The sequence below is a fragment of the Glycine soja genome, chromosome 6 (assembly GCF_004193775.1).
Source record: "Glycine soja cultivar W05 chromosome 6, ASM419377v2, whole genome shotgun sequence".
NCBI classification, from domain to species: Eukaryota; Viridiplantae; Streptophyta; class Magnoliopsida; order Fabales; family Fabaceae; genus Glycine; species Glycine soja.
The window spans coordinates 7,280,263-7,302,537 of NC_041007.1; the positions used below are offsets into that span (position 1 = coordinate 7,280,263).

The 22,275-nt window shown below is 27.9% G+C and overlaps 2 protein-coding genes across 2 annotated transcripts; both read right to left on the minus strand.

The window, feature by feature from the left end:
- Positions 1-979: 979 nt before the first annotated feature.
- Positions 980-2,524, minus strand: LOC114415212 (uncharacterized protein At5g65660-like). Its single transcript, XM_028379804.1, has 2 exons — positions 2,235-2,524; positions 980-1,702 (listed from the first exon to the last, which is right to left on the minus strand). The coding sequence occupies exons 1-2, from the start codon at positions 2,454-2,456 to the stop codon at positions 1,541-1,543; spliced, it is 384 nt and encodes a 127-aa protein (XP_028235605.1). The 5' UTR covers positions 2,457-2,524; the 3' UTR covers positions 980-1,540.
- Positions 2,525-12,246: 9,722 nt separating this feature from the next.
- LOC114415213 (transcription factor bHLH93-like) lies at positions 12,247-14,282 on the minus strand. The gene is made up of 4 exons (XM_028379805.1): positions 13,470-14,282; positions 13,206-13,361; positions 12,815-12,979; positions 12,247-12,674 (listed from the first exon to the last, which is right to left on the minus strand). The coding sequence occupies exons 1-4, from the start codon at positions 14,055-14,057 to the stop codon at positions 12,588-12,590; spliced, it is 996 nt and encodes a 331-aa protein (XP_028235606.1). The 5' UTR covers positions 14,058-14,282; the 3' UTR covers positions 12,247-12,587.
- Between the last annotated feature and the right edge of the window lie 7,993 nt (positions 14,283-22,275).

Consider the following 22,275-nt stretch of genomic DNA (forward strand, 5'->3'; position numbering starts at 1 on the left):
AAAAATGAGGTAAATTTGATAATCATGGAAAGTATTTCTTTTCTCCCGTATTTATTTACATAATAATAATAATAATAATAATAATAATAATAATAATAATAATAATAATAATAATAATAATAATAATAATAATTAGGTGTAAATAACAATGTTCTTCTACTTAAATTTTATTTGGATATCGGGCCTTCAGCTTTCAAAATAGACATGGACCTAAATATAATAAGTGAACCGAATAGCATTTACAACCGATAGGATGGGAATTTCTTTGCGCACCCAGAAAATTGCTTGTGCACCCAGCGCTTTTTCCATTTTTCCAAAATTAACCTTGGCAAATTTACGGATCTTTGTTTTTATTTTTTTTTTAAATGTGTTTTAAGAATTAATGGCCCATATGCAGGATTTGAATCTGTGACTTTTTAGGTTATTGACATAATATTCTAACCAACTAAGCTAATAGGTTGTTATAAAATAATTAATGTTGTTATATATAACACCAAAATTTATAATGTATATTTAATACAAATGTAAATTTACATAATAAATTTTGTGACAATGGATTGCGAATCCATAATGGGTCCATACAGATTATGGATCCGTAAATTTGCCAGGGGTAATTTTGGAAAAACAGAAAAAGTGCTGAGTGCACAAGCAGTCTTTTGGATGCGCAAAGCAATTCCCCATACGATACTTCGATTCCTGCCATTTGCAAATTTAAGATACGTAAATCGTGGGTTTCGATAATGGACCAATATCGCGGACACCAAGCCCACATTCCCAATAATCAGAATATGTTAATTAAATATACAAAATAGTTAAATAAGAAGTGAACTTTAGTTATAACCTTTGGAGTTTAAATTTTAGATTAAAGTATCATTTCAATTAGAAATTTACTTAACCACCCATTCAGACTCAAGATTAGTTTATACCAAAAAAAAAGACTCAAGATTAGAGTCATACTTCGATGAATAAAGGCGACAACTGAAAAAGAAAACATGTAGTGATTATTACTAACTTGTTATTATGCACTGCACCAAAAAGAAAACTTGTTATTATGCACAATAATAATGATGTCTTGCAACTCCTTTTGTCTGTCTCTAACATTACTTTCGCCGTATTGTATTTTTTCTTTTCTCTGTCTGTCTCATTTTTTCCCCGAAAAATGGTATTCCGAAATGCAGCAAGCTTTATTTTAGCATACAGTGATCCGAATCCAATTGAGCGAATTCAAACTTAAGGGAAAAAAAAACACCACTATGTTGTACATATTAGTGGTGTCTGCAGGAACATAAAAAATGAAAGTTATCAAGAGATGATGCACAGCTTTAATTAATTTCCCAATCACTAGCACTTCAACCCCGCGAGGTTTTTGTTGATCATCTCTCTCAGGACAAAGCTATCCACAGATGTTTGAGTTTGTACGTTGTATATATGGATGAAATTTCTTTCAATTCAGGGACTTGAGAATTGAGATGGGTTTGCTAATTGCAACTTGGTACGTATTTTTAATTAAGGCTTTAATTAGTTTGTAACTTTGTACCCCTTAAGCTCCGCCGCAAAAATCATTTGGTGCTGTCTTCTGCACATGGATTGTGATCATTTCATTTGTTGGAGGCTGACATGGGCATGCTAGTGCTATGAATTTTGGAACCTCATCTCCTGGCATCAGCACTGGCAAGCTCTCACCTCGGTTATGCTGCATCATCTGAACACCAAAAACAAATCTCATTAATCGTTTCCTTTTTTTAAGGATAAAACATCAATTTTTTTTATCATCATATTAATATAAAATATTAATTAATTTTATTAAAGATTAATATCTGAATTTAACATTTTACTTAAAGAAAAATGACTTTAATTTCACCTTATATTTTTTTTAAAAAAAAATTTAGTCTTTAACGAGAAACTAAAAATATATTATTTTTAATTTTTTTTATTGATTATGATATTTATGAAGTTATTCTCACTGAAAATAATGATAAATATTTTTCATATTCAAAAAATCAATCAGGATTTGAATCACTTAAAGAATACAATTTAATTGTGTCATCACTTTTAATTAAGTGGAACTAATTAACATTTTATGGTTTTTTTATAAAGACTAGAATTAATATTTTGATTTTCTTGGACAAAAAACATGTTATACCTAAATAATAACAATAATGCGATGATACATTAGAATTAGAAGCAAATGATGTTTTTTTTGTGACTGTGTGAGCAAGAGAAGTGGTTGTTACCAAGACAGGAAAGCCTGGCTTGTGAGGAGGGGGAGTGAAGTCTGCTTGTGTCTGAGGCTGAGTATCGACGATAACCATACAAAATGGAAACAAAGGTTGGAGTTTTTCCCAGTGCAAGCAGCAACAAAAGAAGCAACAAAAGAACAATAACAAGGCAACAAGAAGAGCTAAGCCAAGAGGAAATGCAATAGATACTCTACTTGATGTGTCCTCAATCTCCATTTTTCTTGTCTGCTGTTAGTAGTGCTGTTTTACCCCTCATTTCCTTTCAGCTGAATGAATGAAGTCACAGAAAGCATCAGCTTTAATAAGAAAGAAAGAAACGTGGAGGCTCTGCTTTGGATTGATTGGGCAGTTGACGAAGGATGCACTTACTAGTTAGTGGGGTGTGACATATTTTATCATAGATACATGTTTGTGTTGATGTGACTCAGAAGGAGAGTTGCTGGAGGTACATTTTCCGTTTAGTACGGAAAGAAAATGCCAATCACATTTTCTGTTTAGTATTTAATGCTTCGTTATTAGCCTGCCTTTTATCGGAATATTTTATTTCTTTTACAGAAGTTATACATTTATTGAATATTCTATATTTTAAATAATATCAATGGTGAATGTATCAAAGTTTTTCATACATTAAGAATCAATTAGTTTGAAGAAATTTCTTTTTAGACGTATTATTTTAAGTTTTAATATTTTTTAAGGTTTAATTATTTATTTAATTCTTATAGCTTTTAAATTTATACATTAAGAATCAATTAGTTTGAACAAGTTTTTTTTAAACGTATTATTTTAAGTTGTTGAACTATCTATATACTTAATCATTTTTTTAAATTTTAATCACTTATTTAATTCTTATGATTTTTAAATTTATCTATTTTAGTCCTTATAGTTAATAATTAAATTTTTTAATATTTGATATTTACATTTTAATTCTCAACAGATCTCTGTTGTTAATATTTTTTAACTAAAATTTCACTTGTAAGAATCTTTTGAGAATTAAAATGTAAATTTTAAGGATTAAAATTAAAATTTACTTATTAAATTTCATGACTAAAAAATTTACTTATTTAGACTAAAAAGAATAAATTTATAAACTATAGAAATTAAATAGGTAATTAAACTACTTTTTAATTAGATGGTTTTGTGAAAAGATAAAACTTGGTTATAAAATTATGTCATATATATTAATATTAGTTGATCGACCCATTATGAGGTATATTTCCTAAATTTTGTTTTATTATTTTTGTTACACATATGATTATAAAAAGAATATTTTTGGTCATTCTCTATATTAAGAGAAATATTTTTTTAAAGAGATATTAAAAAAAATATTAATAACATATTCTTTTGAATATAAATTTTTTATTGATTAAAATTTATTAAAGATCATCATAAAATTTTGAGGGTTTCGTGTCATAGGTTATCAACCTCTCCTCATTTTATAATTTTAATAAATTATAACCAATAAAAAATTATGTTAAAAATTATATTAAAAAATATATTTTTAGCACTCTTATAAGATTTTTTTTCCCAGAAAAAACACTTAAAGGTTATTTATCCTTTCCCAACGAGGTCTTTTCCATACAAAAGTTAAGATTCATATTAAAAACAAAAGAATATATATATATATATATATATAAATTTGTGCTCAAATTTTATAAATTTGAGTCACTCTCGTGGTGACCAAATCTGAATATATAAATGTCGCTGGCATACGGTTTGTGAGCATTAAGTTTAAGAAAAAAACCTTTATAAGAGACAAATAAGCGTAGATCAAACAAAGAAAAATAAAGACACATATATAAAAAAAGGTAGTGATAAAATAGAGAAAATCCAAAAAAAAAATCAGTAGAAGATAAAAAAAGTTTTATAATATATTTGCATAAATTATTGGTGTCATATTTCTGGTTCTATTATTAGTGTCATCAAGTTTTAATGCTTATGTTCACTCGCTTGAGAATAAAGGAACTTGAAAAACTAAAAAATGTTGCTCTCGTAAATGTGTGTTTCAACACTTAACGTGGTGGAAACGTAGATGATGTATTAGGAATAAGAGGTTGTGGCAAAATGCATTTATTTATAAGACACTGGAGTTGACTGTGGTGTCCTAAAAAAATGTTGAAAATATATGAATGCGAATTTTCTCAAGTTAAATCACATTCTTCTAGCTTTCAAAATAAAATAAAAATCACATTCTCTAAAATAAATGATTTAGGTATATTTTATAATATATATTTTAAAATAAATATATTATTATATTATATAGAATATTATTTATAATTAATACAAAAATTGTTAAAATAAATTATATTTTTCTAAAAATATTGAACATTTAATCAAATAAAAACAACTAAAAATATATGACATAAATTGTTAAAACAAATTACATTTTTTCTAAAAATATTGAACATTAAATCCAAATAAAACAATTGAAAATATATGAGTATGTTTGATAAATTTAGCTAGAAGTTGAAAAACTAAACTAGTTGAAAAATTATCTCCTTAACTCATATGTATTTAATAACATTATTTATTGAAGTAATTGAAAAATATATAATTTATTGAAGTAATTGAAAAATATATAATTATATAAACGATGAAAATTTCCTTAAAAAGAAAGTATTAAAAATAAAGTCTAATAAATATTTAAAAAGAGAATAAATATAAAAAAAAACTAAATATTAAAAAAATATTGTTTTAAAATATTATTTCAAATAACATCTAAATAAATATTAAAAAACATGTATCAGATAATCAAATTTTCAACTGCAAGAAGAAAAAGTAACCAAAATATCTTATCAAACAAACCATGACATCTTCTTAAAAAAAAATAATTATAACGAATATAATTTTAAAACCCAAATCTTAGACCAAGTGAATTAGGGAGGCAAGTTCGTAATGCTCATCCCTAGTTTTCATCACTTTGGGATTGGCACCTTCAATCCTGTGGTCAGTTCCTAGTTAAGTAGACTCTGGAGACAGAATTAGCAAATCGCAATAAGACAGTCAAATAAAATATGTAACCACAAATTAAAGCCACATGTCAGTGTTGTTAATTAAGGCTGCTTTGGCATAAAGCTGTCCACTTATTAGTTTTTTAAATCTCCATTTAAAGGAAATCGTCCACTTTCAATGGTACGTAATAGTGTCGACCTACCCAACCATGATGGGTGGTGTACCAGTGTTAAGCACGGTTGCTTATAAAGGGCTATTTTTCCGCAACGGAACTAAATACCACAACCGTAAAAAATAAGTTGGATGTGCGACCAAAAAAAAAAAACACATTGACTTTTAAAATTAGTGTGTAATTTGTGTAGAATATTGCTTAAACTTTTATGATATATGTTTTTTCTGCGTATTTGATTTTTTTCTTCTTCAAAATAATTATCTTTTTGTAATTTTAAGAGGTTTTTTGTAATAAAATGAGATTGTTTATCGTAATTAGATTACTTATAAATATGTACTAAAAAAAATTATGATATTTATTATTATTACATTTGTTATATTTTAAACTATGCAAATCTATATTAAAGTATTAATAAATTTTACACACAAATAAGCACTGCACATAATTTTTTAATATTCAAAGAACATTATTTCTCAACAAATTAAATTTTTTTGGCTTGATTTGCACGTTGTAGTTGATTGTTTTGTACTTGTTTCAATATAAAAACATTGATTTTTGTAAATTTTAATAAAAATTATACGGTTTAGTATAAATTTATATTTACTATCAACTTGAACGTGTATTATAATTTTAAATTAATTGTATACATGCATCTTTAAAAAAAAAATACATGTTTTGCAATAATTTAATTTAGGGAAAATGTGCTTTTAGTTTTGATGCTTTTGGTAAAATATGGTCATTATTCGTATATTTTCATATAAATGAATTTAATTTCTAATTTTTTAAAAATATGCTAATTTAATTCTTTTTCTCCGATATTTTTTCATGTTTTTAAAGTTAAGAAAGACCAAACCTATATATTTTTAAAATTTGAGAACTAAATTCATCAACATAAAAATATTAAGAATTTTGAAAACGTCTGACAAAAAATACATTTTTTCTCTTTAATTTAATTAGTTTGACATATACTCAGAAAATAAATCAAAATAAAAATTATGTCGCATCCGTCTAAAAGAAGTGATAGCATTAGGTCTCAGTCCCTGTCAAAAAATTGGAACTCCTAGGTGGAAAGCACTATAATTTTGAACCTAACTTATCCTAAGCAAACTTCCAAAATGGAAATAATTCAAATACTAAAATTTTAGATGATAAAATGTAATAATTGCTGATAAAAAAAACTAAAATAATAAACTTATAGTTTCATAATTTATTATATATTTATTAGTCTTTTATTATTATGTTTATAAACATTTTTTTTTCAAAAATTTATATATTTTTTTCATAAGATAAACGTGTCCCCTTAAATAATCAAATTCAATATTTGTTAGTGTACATAAACCATATTCGGAAATTAGAGCGGAAAGTTAGAACCGCGCGAAGAGTTTCCTCTCTTTCTTTATGTAAGTTTTTTTTATACAAAACGTTAGGAAATTGGCATTTTTTTTATCATTCTGGTGTAATTTATTTTTAAATTAGTGTAATTATTAGGAAAAATATTAATTTGTAGTAAGATATATTTCATGAGCACGGCTTTCTTTTATGGAATAATTTCTGATAGTTATAAACCTTCATAGATGTAGTTGTACTTGTGAATTGTGATTTATCCTATATTGATAATTTTTTTACTTAATTACCGTTGTGCTTGAATTTCAGAAGTGTGTTTTTTTAGTTCCTAAAATTTAAAAATACTTTTTTAGTTCTTGACTTTTAATAAATTATTTTTTTAGTTCCGATATAATAAATTGATATTTTATAGTAATTTTTAGTATTTTATAGTGATTTTATATTATGCATCGTGAAAATTTTAAAATACAAATCAAAACAGTTAAAAAATAAAAATTAATTTATGATAACTAAAAATTATCATAAAATATTAATTTATTGTGTCAGGGACTAAAAAAATATTTATCAAAATTTAGGAAAAAATAGTTTTAAATTTTAGGAATTTAAAAAAACACACTCTAAATTCAAATACTAAAAAAATAATTAAGTATTATTTAAAATTAGTTTTGATACCAAAAACTAATTTTTATACTTATTTTAAAAGTTATTGCAATAAGGAAAAAATGAATTGATTTTCCAAATTAAATCATAATATTAATTTATTTTGAATTTATATTTTAAAACTGATACAAAATGATAAAAATTGTCATAAAATATTAATTTATTATGTAAAAGACTAAAAAAAAAATTTGTTAAAATCTAGAGATTAAAAAAAATATTTTTGAATTTCATGGACTAAAAAAAATACACATCTCAAATTCAAGAACTAAAGCAATAACCCATTTTTTATAAAAAGAAAACCTATATTGATTTAGTAATTTTTTTAATAGAATGTGCTAAATTGGTAAAGATCATGTGATAATTTATTTTTTTTATAGTAAAGATCCAATTCACAAACTACAATCTTGAAAGAAATGACTACGGCCCATTAAATTCTGACGAGTCATTACTGTTTTGGAAGCCATATTTTGTCCATGAAAAAAACAATAAAGTCAAGAAGACAAGCCCCATCATTCTTAGCATGCTTGCAGTCATGTGAGCTTCTACAACTATTGGGAACCTGTCTTGTCTGCCTTCTTTAACTATCAAAATGAACTAAAGTCCAGAACCAATAAAGCCCACTTGAAATTTTTTTCCTCCCTTTTCTCAGTCAAAATCAATGATATACAACACATAATTTCCAACAATTCATATATCTGTTCAATCATTTTAGTTCACATGAGATATTTCATATAAGACATTGGAAACTAATTAAATAGACAAGTCTTTTAAATTTGTAGTGTTGTTGACGGATGAGGCAAAGAACATCGAGATGAAGAGAAATAGTTGTTGACGAGACACCTTTCAAAAAATAAGACTCATAACTGCAAAGATGATTGCCAGCGGCTTGCGCTGGTGCGGTTCATCTATGGATGGTAGCGCCTTGCAGTGGCCCAGTTGAGGCGGTGTTTTTTTTATGACAGGAGGGGTTTTGTCTGCTACAGTGTATATATGAGAAAAGTGGAAAAAAAGAGAAAAGAATAAAAAAAATTGAACCGTTAAATTAAAATCAAATAAATCTAACCATTGAAATTTAGTTAGGCACCTTACACCTTAGACTCCGTTGTATAGCTAACACATACTTATATGTGAATTAGACAATAGGGATTCTAAATATTGTATAATTAATCAACGTTCCCTTAATAAGGAAAATAATGCTATAAAATATGATTTTTTTCTAATACAATTCAGTTAGATTTAAAATATATGTTGAATAAAAAGAAATAATATTTAACAAAGACTGAAAAAATGTTAAAACAATTCTTGATATTTAATTATAATAATGAAAAAGTATGAACAATTTAATTACTCAACAGAAATACTTTAAAGTTTAAACCTCTGTCCAAATTACAATGATATTGTATGACAGTTCTCATTAAAATAAATTCTTTTTTTTGTGTAAAGAAAAAAAATTCTAAATTCTTTTAGTGTTATAAATATTTATTTATATTTAATTTAATTTAAACTACATTATAGTTTTATTGAACTATAAAATTCATAGTTACATACATCTTATGACCACCAGAAATTATCACCGCCTTAATTATGATCTCAATCAATAATCATGTAACATATGAACAATCAAAGATATATTCACTAAATTAAAAATATATTCAGGAACTACCTAACAAGAATTAAAAAATTAATTATGTTATCTCTTATTAATTTAAAAGATTTTAATCAATTTAAAATTAAAATATTAAATTATCTATATATCACATGATTATTAATTAAGATCATAAATGATGTGTTATTTCTAAATCATCTAATAATTTTTCTATGACCACCAGTTATATTTTTTCTGAGTGGAAGAATTTTGTTGTTCATTTGTCTTGCACCAGTAATTCTTCCACACTGAAAATATATTGCCCATTGCAGCACGAAACAGAGAAGAAAAGACTGGAAATATCAATTGATATTTGAAATAATTGATTAAAGTTTCGTTATATATGTTTAGAATTTGTTTTTAAAAAAGAAAACATAAATAATTTGGTAGCTAGCTAGATAACTTCTACCAATACAAGCATGATATATTATGTAGCTTTGACATGCTCTGCAATCAATATTGATATGCTAGTCCATGTTGAGATATCTAAAATATTGTGCTCAGGTGGAAACCATATTGTGGAAAATGGTACGCATGGTAGTTTTCGCTATTCATTTCTTAAGATAAAATGAACAATCTATTTAAGATAAACCAAAATCAACACAAGCAATAAAGTAATAAAATTGCACTAGTCAACAATTTAGTAATACTTGATATTAATCAAATAAACAATCAAAATACTCGAATTTTAAAAGCTGATCGAAATGCTTCAATCCAATATGTTAAAAAAAAAACTAAAATACTTCAATCTCATGACTCAAAAAGCATTTTAATTAATAGAATCGTTAAAATATTTTAATTAATATATTGAAGTATTTTAATTAATATAATCGTATAAAATATTTGCATAATTTAGTTTTCTGGCCTTTAAACTATTTAAAAAAAATAGAATAATTAAAAAAAATATGATTAAAGTTTTTTTGAAAAGTATTTTTAAGTTATTTTTTTAGTAAATATCCACGCATATATACAGTAGACTGTAAAAAATTTCATAAAGGTTGGAAATAATTTTTTTATTTAGTTGTAGGAGAATGTACAGAAAAATACGTAATAGAAAAAGAATTTCTGACAACAAAATACAATGATAAGTTGGATTCAGTATAAATGTTAAGTATAATCATTAGATCATCATTGCTTCGCCAATGTCGATTAGTACATGTCCTGTCCAAATCTTTGTGAGCTAGTTTGTTCTGTAGTGAGTAGTCTGTACATTTGTATGCTTGCACGGTATAGGGCCATAGGCACTTCTTCTTTTTCTTCTTTATATTTTTGTTTGAATTTAAAAAATGAAATGAAAGGTTTTATGAAGCTTCTTCCCGTTGTTGATGGCTTTAGGTGACATTTGTTTTCACATTCGAGCTTTCTAAGAAGCAGTGACGCCAAGGCATTGGTCATATCTGAAAGATTCTCTTTGAATTAAATAGCAAGCGGGGCAATGGCACAACTCCAATCTGAGCTCTCTATAGAGAAAAAAACAGAACCAAAAAGAGGGTTGGCTAAGACTTTGATTTGATTTTACAAGCAGATGACAAGCGTATTATATCATTGGAATCTAGATATTATTTTTGTTAATTCTTTAAATTTTTGGAACTGCTACCTAAGGTGTATGGACTTTGAATGTTTCACGTTTCTTTTGGTTACAGAATGAATGTGAACACGGATAGTTCGTAGTACAAGGACACAATGCACCCTAGGCCTCACTGAAACGACATTTTTGGAGTTAGTACTAACATGCAGTAATAATACCTGATACCTGAAGTTTTTGGACTTATTCATTTTAATTTATTTTTTTTGGATTGATCGACATGTGCACGTTGGCTTCTAATTTCCATCACACACTCATGTTTCGGCCACTAGTGCCGGCCAAAAATGATTGAAGGCTTCTGTAGAGACCGCTGAAAATGATCCTAGTAATTCATATCACAAGCTCTTAATTATGCTTTAAAGGATATTGCAATGTTTCAATAGCAATCTGTTGTCTTCGTTTCGCTACTGTTTAATTTGTAAAGATTGTACGTCCATCTGTAGAGTGTAAAGTGGAAGCACAATCTTGTTTTGATGATTTGGATCCTGGCAGAAGAGTGTAACATTACGTGTGACACGCTAAATTAGTTGTTTTGGTGATTATATAATGAAGACCATGCATGCCCACACATGCATAAATGATGCTTTATAGTCTTGTTAAATTATCTGGGTTAAAATCCGCATGTAGTTTTACACGAGAGAGAGAGGGACAGAGAAACATTACGGTTAAAAAAAGAAAATTTTGGAGAGTAGAAAAACGTAAAGTTTAAACTTTTCAGAGTCTCACTTTGTCCACACGCCACTATATGTTTGAAAGTACAAAGAAATATTCAGAGAACAAAATGGGAAAATGACTAAATTTTATATGAATAAAAAGTTTTCTCTTTACTTATTTTAATTGAATAAAAAAATAAATTATGAACATGGTTGCTTTTTTATACTTATTCTAAATAATCAATATTTAAGAATGAAAGTAAATAACATCAGAACATTACAGTCTACAGACATTTTCACAAAAAGATATCTCACTTTAATTGTTGGTACTGTGGAAACTTTTTTTTTTTTGGATTTCATATTTTTGTTTTTAATTTCTTCCTTTATTCCCCTTTTAGGTTACAATTAAATGGCTGATTTTTTTAATTCTCCTCTCCATTTCCCTCTTCTCCTTTATTTCTTCTCTTATTTTATAAATCAAACAAAGCTGTAAATCTTATGCTTTCTTTGTGGCCTTGTGGGTTTATGCAATTATTTTTCATACTTGATTTCAATATATGTACCATAAGTTTTGAAAAAAAAAAATCTATTTACTTCTAAGTTGTTAAAAAGTTTAGTAAGAAAACTTTTTAATATTTTTTTAAAATGACTTTTTATGCACGTTCAAAAAGAATTAAACAGCTCTTTGGAGCAAATGCTTGCATCTTTTTATTCTGTTTTTATGTTGCTGTTAGGAATATTCCCTATCCTCGTTTTTTTTTGTAATTTTTTAATCCTTTGTCCTAATGAAAATTGAACAATTTTTTAATTTTTAAATCCATTTTCCCAATGAAAATTGAACAAATTACTAAAGATCACGTTCTTAAGTTTGCAAAACCAGCACAAGATCAAACAAAAGTACTTAATTATCTATGTCACATCATTCTAAGGAAAAGTGTCTTTATACATAGAAGTTACACAAAAACAGGGAGATTGAAAAGCCATGTCCGAAAAGAATAGAAACAAAAACAAAACCCGAACTTTACTCTCTTATATTATTTTGTTTTAACATTTTTGCTTGAGCTCTTCACATGCATTGACTCAGGGACAATAACTAGGCTTTCGTCCATAAATTGTATTATTACTTCCACTATCCACATGAACATTTATGATTGGCAACTTTGCCTGAGAATCACACGGACGAATCCAGCATACTCTGGCAATTCCATATTAAAAAAAATTAGCCTCTGTCATAGGCATATGTGAGAGAACAAAACCAATGAACGTTAATTATACTCCTTCTGAGGAATACATTAAACTATCTACGTGCACTTGCAGCTCTTCTTCCTCTGTTCAATTCTCACAAACATCTTCCTCCATATCCTGCACTTCTAAACAATGCTTGCTTTATATCTTCAGAACTCAGCATTGCCCTTTGCTCCAATTCCTATTACATAACAAACAGGATAATACCATTGATTAAACCTCGCTTCAATCAAAAAGCACCATATATATAGGATGAATAGAAAATGTGCAAATAAATAAAGATATATTAGGCAGTGCCCAAAAACCTTTGTAGTAATGTACCTCTGAGCAAGAAGCCTGCATTGTGAAATCATTGAAACAGCTAATAACACATTGTTGAATCTCTAGGCCTAATGCTTCCACGGTGTTTACTGTGGATAGTAACAACCCTGGTTTCCCTGCACAGCAAATTTCCACCCGGGTGTCCACACTCCTCTCTACCTCAAACTGCAAAAGATCAAAAAAGGAAAATATAAAATCAATGCAGGACTGCTCCATTTATTTCAAAAGGGTCTATCGGAGAAATTATTACACGTTTGAGGACCATTATGGTTTCAAACAATTTTCAGGTGACACATAATTGAGTCTAATTAACTTTTATTCGTAATTATTACACGTTTGAGGACCATTACGTAGTAATTTCTTCTTGGTAGGTGACGGGGAAAATCCATACCTTGGGTGAATTTCTCACTATGATTTCATTTGGCTTTACATCTTTAAAAATGCCAGCCATGCTTGAATCTACTTCTACTTGTTGCAGATTGTTGATCTTCTCCAGAAGTTCTTTCATGTAATCAATAGTGTCTCCAAGTATTGATGTTCTATCCATCTGTAAGAATAAGCATTCAACACGACAAATTAGATCTGAACATAACACAACAAAGTAGTTCTGTAAGTATAGTACTCATTGAATGAATGACTCTCACTCACTGCATACCTTACTAATCTTGGGGACAATTGCTCTTAGCATTGAGAGCCGGTCGTTCAATCTCTTTCTTCTTCTCCTCTCCGCCATTAGATTCTTGGAGGGTTGCCCCTGAAGCTTCTTTGATCGGTTGTTCTTTCTTTCCAGACCCGTTCCCATGTTGAAAGCCGGCATTTCGGAGGATTGTGTTTTCTCCACTTTGCATGTGGTTTGCAACTCCAAATTCTTAAGCTCTTCCCCAAGAAAACCCGGGTCCTCTTCTTCCATCATGGACAATGGATAATCCTCTTGACCAAGAAATGGAGGGGTATTGAGTGGAGTTATATCAAGGGTGCCATAGTATGAATCCATAATCTGTGGTGAGGATTCATCAAGTAAGGAGCCATAGATTTCACTGAAGGGGTAGTCGTTATTGTAACTTTGAGGAACTTCTTGACCACAAGAAGAGTTTGGGAGGTAAGGTAGAGAGTTTTGATCAAAACAGTCAAAACTCCAAGCATTAGAGAAGAACTGATTTTCTTCTGTGCTTGGATTGGTGTCCCATGTTTCTCTTCTTAGTGTCATTAATTCCTCCAAGAAATCTTGGTCATAGAACTCCATCTTTTTCTCTCTTTCGCTAAATGTTTGGGTGTATATGTTGTAAATATGCTAATTCTTTAAGAAACACACCTTTTGAGTTTTGAGAATATGCAGTGTACTAAGGATGAGCAAGTATTTATATAGGGGAATACAGCGAGGCTTGTGGCGTATGGATTATTATATGCAATGTAGTATGTATATATGATGATGTATTCATTAGAACCTATATAGTCTAAGACAGAAATGGAATCTGTTTTATTTTCATTTCACAGCGGTTCATGTCTCTTTCACCGAAATCGCTGCAATCAAACACAAACTATATATTTAATTAGTATTCTCAGAAAACTTTGACCCTCGTCTCTGTTTGGAAGCAAAAAAGAATGGAGTTACCATCATAAAACCTGCCAGGTTCTTTGTATGTTTAAAGCTATGAAATATAAATTGTTGTAAACAGAATAGAAAACCAAACCTCTCTCACTCAACCCTTGAAGAAAGTTTCCGAGTTGGGTCCCACTCCCCAATGCCTCCAAAGTTTGGCTTAGCTCACGAATTCAAATGAGTTGGTATTCTTATTTTGTTCTTTCTGCACTACCTCTCCTATATATCCAATACACTTAATATGTTAATAATGTCATGTCCAATAGAAAACCAGACTATCAATTTATATACTCTATTTTCTAGTTCAAATCTCCAATCTCTCGTCACCTGGCAAGAATAGAACATTCTAATGACATTATATTTACGTATATGAATTTAGTAACAGTGTAATACAACCTCACCATATCTTCAAAAGATCATTAGAAATTAGGATTTGGCTCATGCATTTACTTTATGGTGGCAAAATATATATGCAACATCATATATATTTTCTAGCTTGCCCTTTTGGCTCTCTTCAACGACTTGCCCTTATTTAAGTGGATATTGTTCATGTAGGGGTTCACTAGTCTTTGTTCCAGTTTCGGCTCTACTCTTATGGTCTTTAATCATAATCTTGATCCACTAATTATATGACTACTGAAATACTGATAAGTGTAAATAATAATTATTGTTCGTGTTATAGCGGTTATTTTTTCTTGTTAATTAAAGCTCTTGAAATATGAACACCCTGCAGGTCTGAAGATCAAGTGTCATATATGTAAATAAACACTGGCATACATGCAAATGTTTCAGTAGTTGCACTATTTATATTTATATATAAGATAAACCTAACAACATGCTACTAATTAAGCTATCGCCATATATACATGAGTACATAATTTGCAACAGATTATGTATATGATCCTCGATCTCCTCCTTCGGCATGCCTATAAGTCACGGATTTTCGACCCTTGGAAAAAGTTATGCTTAATCGTCTCTTGATGAAGGCTTTCTCACTAGCCATAGCTAGGTAGAGCATTCTCACCAATGTCATTTTCTTTTATGAGCATAGAAGTCCGCTATGGTTATAACTTTATGTATAGCAAGGAATTACATTCTGAAATGCCAATGGGAAAAATGTAAGTCATTTTCCAGTTATGATCATACTGTGAAGAATCTAAGGTACACGTGCTATTGACAAGTTAATCTAAAAGCAATAGCGATAATAAAATTTAGCAATAAGGGGAGATCTAGCCTTATGTCAACAAATTTATATAAAAAAAGATGCATCAAAACCCCACCTCATATCTAAACTGGAAAATGCACAAAACATTTCATGGAAGGAATAAAAAGTAAAAGAAGATATGAATGCTCACATTGAGTGGCAGTCATTTATTGGCCCAATTGTGCTTAATCTAGCAATTGTCAGCCGATAGATTATTGTCAATCATTTTAGGATAGGCATCTATGCTTAATATTTTATGGAATAATGCAATATTAACAACTACGCGTCAGCTTTAATAATATATACGTACACTTCATATTAGTATTAAATTTATATTCGCTCTCCAATTTAAATGTAACTCAATATTTTGTAAGTTAAATTTGATTTTATCAGTAACTTTTTGTGACTTTAGTATTTTCTTTATATATATATATATATATATATATATATATATATATATATATATATATATATATATATATGATTATTTTCTTTTTACAAACCATATATGTTTTTTTATCTGCTCAATCCAGTTAAAACTATTATAGAAAACAAAACACTCTTTACAAATATTTAATGCATCAGTTGGGGTTAAACTTGAAACTACTAATTTAATCGCTTGAAAATAATTTATTTAGTAGTATAATAGTATTAAATTTGTTAATAGTTTATATTTTTAAATTATTCTTTAAAATATTAAAATTTTATCCTCTTGATCTCGTTTTTACTTAATTAATTAATGCATTCATTTCATAATATTTTTATCAAAAAGATAAATGCAAATGACAATTTGAATTTAAGTATATCTTGTAAAAAAGAAACATGAAAGACAATTTTTTCTTAAAATATTCTTATAAAAAAGACCACAAACATTGTTTTTTTATGATTACAGAACTTATTTGTGAAATTATAGAATTTGATTGGTTAAAACGTAAAGTAATTTTATGGAATTTAGAAAAAAGAATTTACATACACGACAATCCCTAATGGATTTAATAAAAAGAAAAAAACCTATTGCTCATATTTTCTACGTTCAAGTTTGAAATTGAGAATTTTAGATACACACGAATGACACGATGTTGCCTCTAAAGCTACGGGTTCTCTGACTATGCGAATTTCTCTCAGCAGCCATGCTATAGTTTGCACCAAATGATTAAATTTAATTAAACGTGGAAGTCAATCATTAGCTTGAGAAGAATTTACAGAAAGTTGTAGTGTAATGAACCAAATCCGACATACCATTATTGTATAAACTGTGTAATAGAAGAAAATAATAATTATTTAAATTACATAATTCTAATTTTTTTTTTATAAATCATCGATCTAATTTTTACTAACTATTATTTTATCAATCCAATAAGTTAAATTGAAATTTCAAATTACAATAATTGTGCATGTGTCGAATTTTTTCAAAAATAATTAATAAGAAAAAGATGTACACTTTTACTTATGAATTTTACTCTAAGCAAATTAATTTATAAATTTTACTTTTAAATTTTAAAAAAATTACAAATTTACTTTCTGTCTTTTTAATTATCTGCAAAACTTGAAGATAGTATTCATCAAAAAGTAAAAACTTAAAAATAAAAAATATAATTAAGCCTTAAATTATTCATATTTTAACTCATTAGAATTGTTCCAGTAATAGGATTTGAGTTGTATACTTATATATATATATATATATATATATATATATATATATGTAAAATTTTAGTTTCTATTCTCATTATCATCATTGTACACTAAAAAAAATTATATATTAATATATTTTTTACTAAATCTTTTTAATATTTTAATATATTTTAAAAATTATATATTACATTTAATCTATATGAATAATGTATAAAAAAAATTAAATTGATATATAATTTTGTATTTATAATTTATGTAAAAGAAATTTTTAATATAATAATGAGTTTTAAGATAAAATTGTTTAATTAAAAATTATTAAATAATATAATAATTAGTGAAATTTATACCAATATAATTAAAAATAAAGGATTTTTCTATCCTGTGCATTTTACCCATGTTAATGATCATTAATTACCAACTTTTCACTAATGTCAAGCATTTTATTAATTATGTTTTCTTTAAAAAAAACATTTATTTCTCTCTCCTATTTATTTCACAAAGACTCATCTCGATCTTTCTAGTCTCTCTCTTCCCACTGTAATTTTTTTATTTATTTATTGTCTGTTCCTGTCTATTTTTTTTATCGTTGAAAGGACTGTTATCTTTATAATACTGCCTAATTATAAATTAAAATTATAAGGTCGTTTATCGGATGATTCCAACATGTTCTTTATGCAAACTTTAAAATGATATATATAATTATTTCAGAAGGAAGGAAGTATAGTTTTATAATACTTTTTGTAGCTAGTGATTTTGCTGAATAAATAACGGAGAAATGAAATATGAATATACTTTTCCCTGGCTCATTTGTTATTATTATACTGGATCGAAATGATTTTTTTAGCAATATTACATAGTACTAGTATCATATTATATATAAACAATCTACTTTTTAATTTAATAAGGCAGCGTTTTTATAAAAATAAACTGCAGGGTCGATATAAATATGAATATAGCCCTTTAATGTTTTTTTTAAATGGTTTTTTTAAGGGGAAAAAAGAAGAAGTTTGTGTGAAATAAATAGAAGAGAGAAAAATATTTTTTCCAAGAAAACATAATTCATAAACTGCTCAAAATTAGTAAAAATTGGTAATTAATGATCTTTTAACCTATGCAACTTTTCACAGGATAGAAAAATCCAAAAATAAAAGGTTTTGTAATAGTTTTTTTTTAATAAACTTTCATTATTTTTCTAAGAAAAGTCGAAATAAAGGAATATTTACACTACAAAGACAATGCCAACGGGATACCAAGTCAATTAACTTATCCAGTTTAATCTAAAAAATTATCCAATATAACAAAAGTGCCCCCATCAAGCTTTGCTGTAATCACATATACTTTCAATTTAGCATGTTAATTAGAATTTGAATTTAGAAGTTTTTACTTTTTTTCCCTCTATTTTTTACTTGTTGATCTTAGTAAACATTTTAGGATTTTATCTTTAACTTTTCATTTTTTCCTTTTATTTTCATTTTTTTATCAAAATCGAAGGGCTTTTACCTTACTTTGACACAGACAAAAAAAAAAAAAAAAACAGCCCCTAGCTGATTATGGGCGCCAAGCCACGAGTCTGCTAACATGAAAAACAGATTTTTTTTCTCACTCAAGATTAAGAGTTGAGAGCTGCAGGTTTAGCCTTTTAGGACATCGAAGAATAGAGCAAGGAGCTACCATTTTGACTTTTGAGGACAGAAAGTAACACTTACAGAGGGGTCTTGAGCAAAGACTGAGGAAAAATTCAGACCCGTTTTCTTCAGAAAAAATATGGCTAAGGGATTTTCTTCTTTTTTTCTTGCATATTTTATTTTCCTAATATTAATTACTTTGTTACTTGTTCTATACTTACTAAAATAGTTGCCACAGAGGGGTTATCAAGGACTTTTGCCATGATTGCAAGGAATACGATAACTAGTTTTAAAATTTGTTGACATTCTTGTAACTTTGGTGTATTCTTTTCTTGCAAGTTGCAACCATTGACACTAAATATCATGAAATATTGACGTATACTGTTATATTATTTTGGGATATGTTTCCACCTTTGGCCTTACTAGTTACATTATCGATGAGCGTCAATTTAATTTTGGAGCAACTTTGAATTTTTCGGATATATGCATAAACTTGTTAATACATAAAGAACTTCTCATTTTCACCTGAATATGTAGGAGACATTACGTTAACTAAAAGCTTGAACCGTTAGATTTATAGTCCTTTAGGAATTTAGAAAAGTTTATTTAAACAAACTAGTTTTATATGTGATTATATATTGTAACAATTATTGTACACCAAAAAAATATATCGTAACAATTAATGAGTAGGGGTTTTCTTTTTTATATTCAACAACTAGATTGATTTTATTTCTTTTTGGTGTCCCCCGGATATAAGGGATTTGGTTTCATTAGAATGTCCATTCTTTTTTGCCAACAGTATGAATTTTTATTTCAATCTTAACGAATAAGTGCATTAACATTTTTACACGAAAATTTACTTTTAAGCATCGGAATTTGAATGATTCCTTAAGAATAATGTAAGAGGGTCCCTGCTAATATTCTAACTAAACATACAGATTAAATATTCTTCAGACACAAGTTAACAAAAGGGAATGCATCATATGAACTAAGCATGCAGAATTAGTTAAGGCGCAATACGAGCCTCACCACACGTGTCTATCTTATGCAATTTCCTCTTTAATTGCTGCAATTTGCAAAAGAATCCCTTTTTGAAGGTTATGTGCATGGCCTCACATTAATGGGCACTATAATATATATGTCAAACACCAAAACAAATGGCGGATTTAATTTCTGACAGACCACCCCGACAAGAACTGAGCTCTTTGCTCTCTCGTCTTTGTTTGATTAATATAGTTGCTAATGTTAAACTATTAATATTATGAGCTTTTACAAAAGGAAGATTTTAGCCTTATTAGCCAAAGCTTATAACTTAATGGAATATATTTATACACACATACAATATAGTATACGTAATATTCTGTCATCATATTACACCAAAAAAAAATAAAAAAATTCTGCCATCATACAGATATACTTTTCTCAAGGACCCCGCATACATAAGACCATGCATTCTTTTGAATAAATATTTGGTTTCGATCATTTTTTTTTACCCGTTTGCATGTAATGATTTAAAAAAAAAAAACATAAACCACAATAAATTGGTTTAACCATTTATGATATTGAGAATTATAGGAAAAGAACTACCACTAATTAAAAGATTTATTATTGCTAATCACATTCAATTAAATTAGATATTCACATTTTATCTCTGAACCAAAAGTGTAATTTTTTCTTGACTAAAAGTTCCTTCGGGAAAAGTTTTATTGGGCTCCACAGGCAAATTCTAGCTGGTTCATTGATTTAAAAATCAAGGAGATAAGATTTTATTTCATATATTGAAAGGAAGAAAAGAAACCGATAAAAAAAAATGCAAGAATGAAATGAAACTTAGAAGAGAAAGTGTGACACTAAAGAACCACGAGGAGCACAGGGACAAATACAAAAACTTATGTGGCTGCATGTGGATGGTGGTGTGAGAAAACCGCGGCTGTTTTCCTCCTACCTCCCCGACAAAAAGCGGTATTCCTTAAAGCAGTTTTTGGTATAGTTTGGATCTTCCTTTGTTTCATAAGATTCAGCTTCGACAGCCCACAATATCTTATTTGGAATTCTGGACTTCCACCAAAACCACCAATCTTTCTCCATCTCCCACGTTTGTCTGCCAGTACTGCCTTTTTGTTTGTTAGTCAGCTCAGCAGTCTTAAACAGTAGTGGATTGGGGTCCAAAAACCCACGAGCCATCTTAGATTCTATAATCTATATCCATTCCCTTCCTTTTATATTATTTACTATTTACTATTTTATATAATAATATATGCTTTTAAAAAATATATTATAAATTATAATGTAAAATGTGATCATAATTTTTTTTCATATTTAAATACTTTTTTATTTTCTAAAATTATAAAAATTCTAAAATAAATTTAAAAGGTTATATATATATATATATATATATATATATATATATATATATATAGAAGGTGGTCTGTCCTCGTCTAGCTTTGTTGTGGATAATGATTTTGCTAAGTACATAGCTGGCTGCGGACATTACCATTATCATGTGAAGGTGAGTGAGGGTGGTTCTTGGTACCTGTCACCCTGCTTATTCTCTTTCTAACAAAATGTTTGAGATGATGGCTTGAGACTTGTGGTAACAAAACATTGGAAAGTAAACAATACATGCATGCTAATAATAACGGATGGGGAAAAAAGTGCAAAACATTAGTTAAGGGAAAAAAACAGTGTTTTCAATGTAAAGTACTTCTCTTAATCGTTGTTTAACATGTTGAAAATCGTATTACATAGAAAGAACATGTAATGCTAGAAGAATGTCTCAAATATCTTAACTATAGTGATTATATATAAAAATTATGTAGATCACATTAAATCTATATTAACAAACATAATAGAACCATGTTAATAATATTTTTAATAAAAACTATTTTTTTTTTCAAAAAATATTTTAAGAGCGTTGATTAATATTTATTAGTTTGCATTGCATAAAGTATAATATTAAAATAAACTCGTCATATATATTCTTTTTAAAAGTAAAATGTGATGTAATCATAACTTACATGATTATAGTGAAAAACATTTACAAAATAAAAAATGTTTTTACTCCTGAAACCGCAAACACGTGAGACTTTATGGTAATAAAAGTGCTAGAAAAAGTAGTTTCTAGGTTGATCACGAGTCATTTCCTACGCAACAAAACGAGAAGGAGCAGAAAACTACCCCACCAGATATATTCACCCTTAATTATTTCATCAAAAGTCGTGCTTGTGATATCTCTCCTCTTTGCATATGATAACTTTATTCTTCTTAATTTTCCTTTGTTTAGTCTTCGATCATTTCCGTAACATTATTTTTTTGGTGAACCATTTCCCTAGCATTTAGTATTTTTTATCGGAATTAAGATATATATTAGATAAGCACCAGAGGTGCAAAAATATTACAG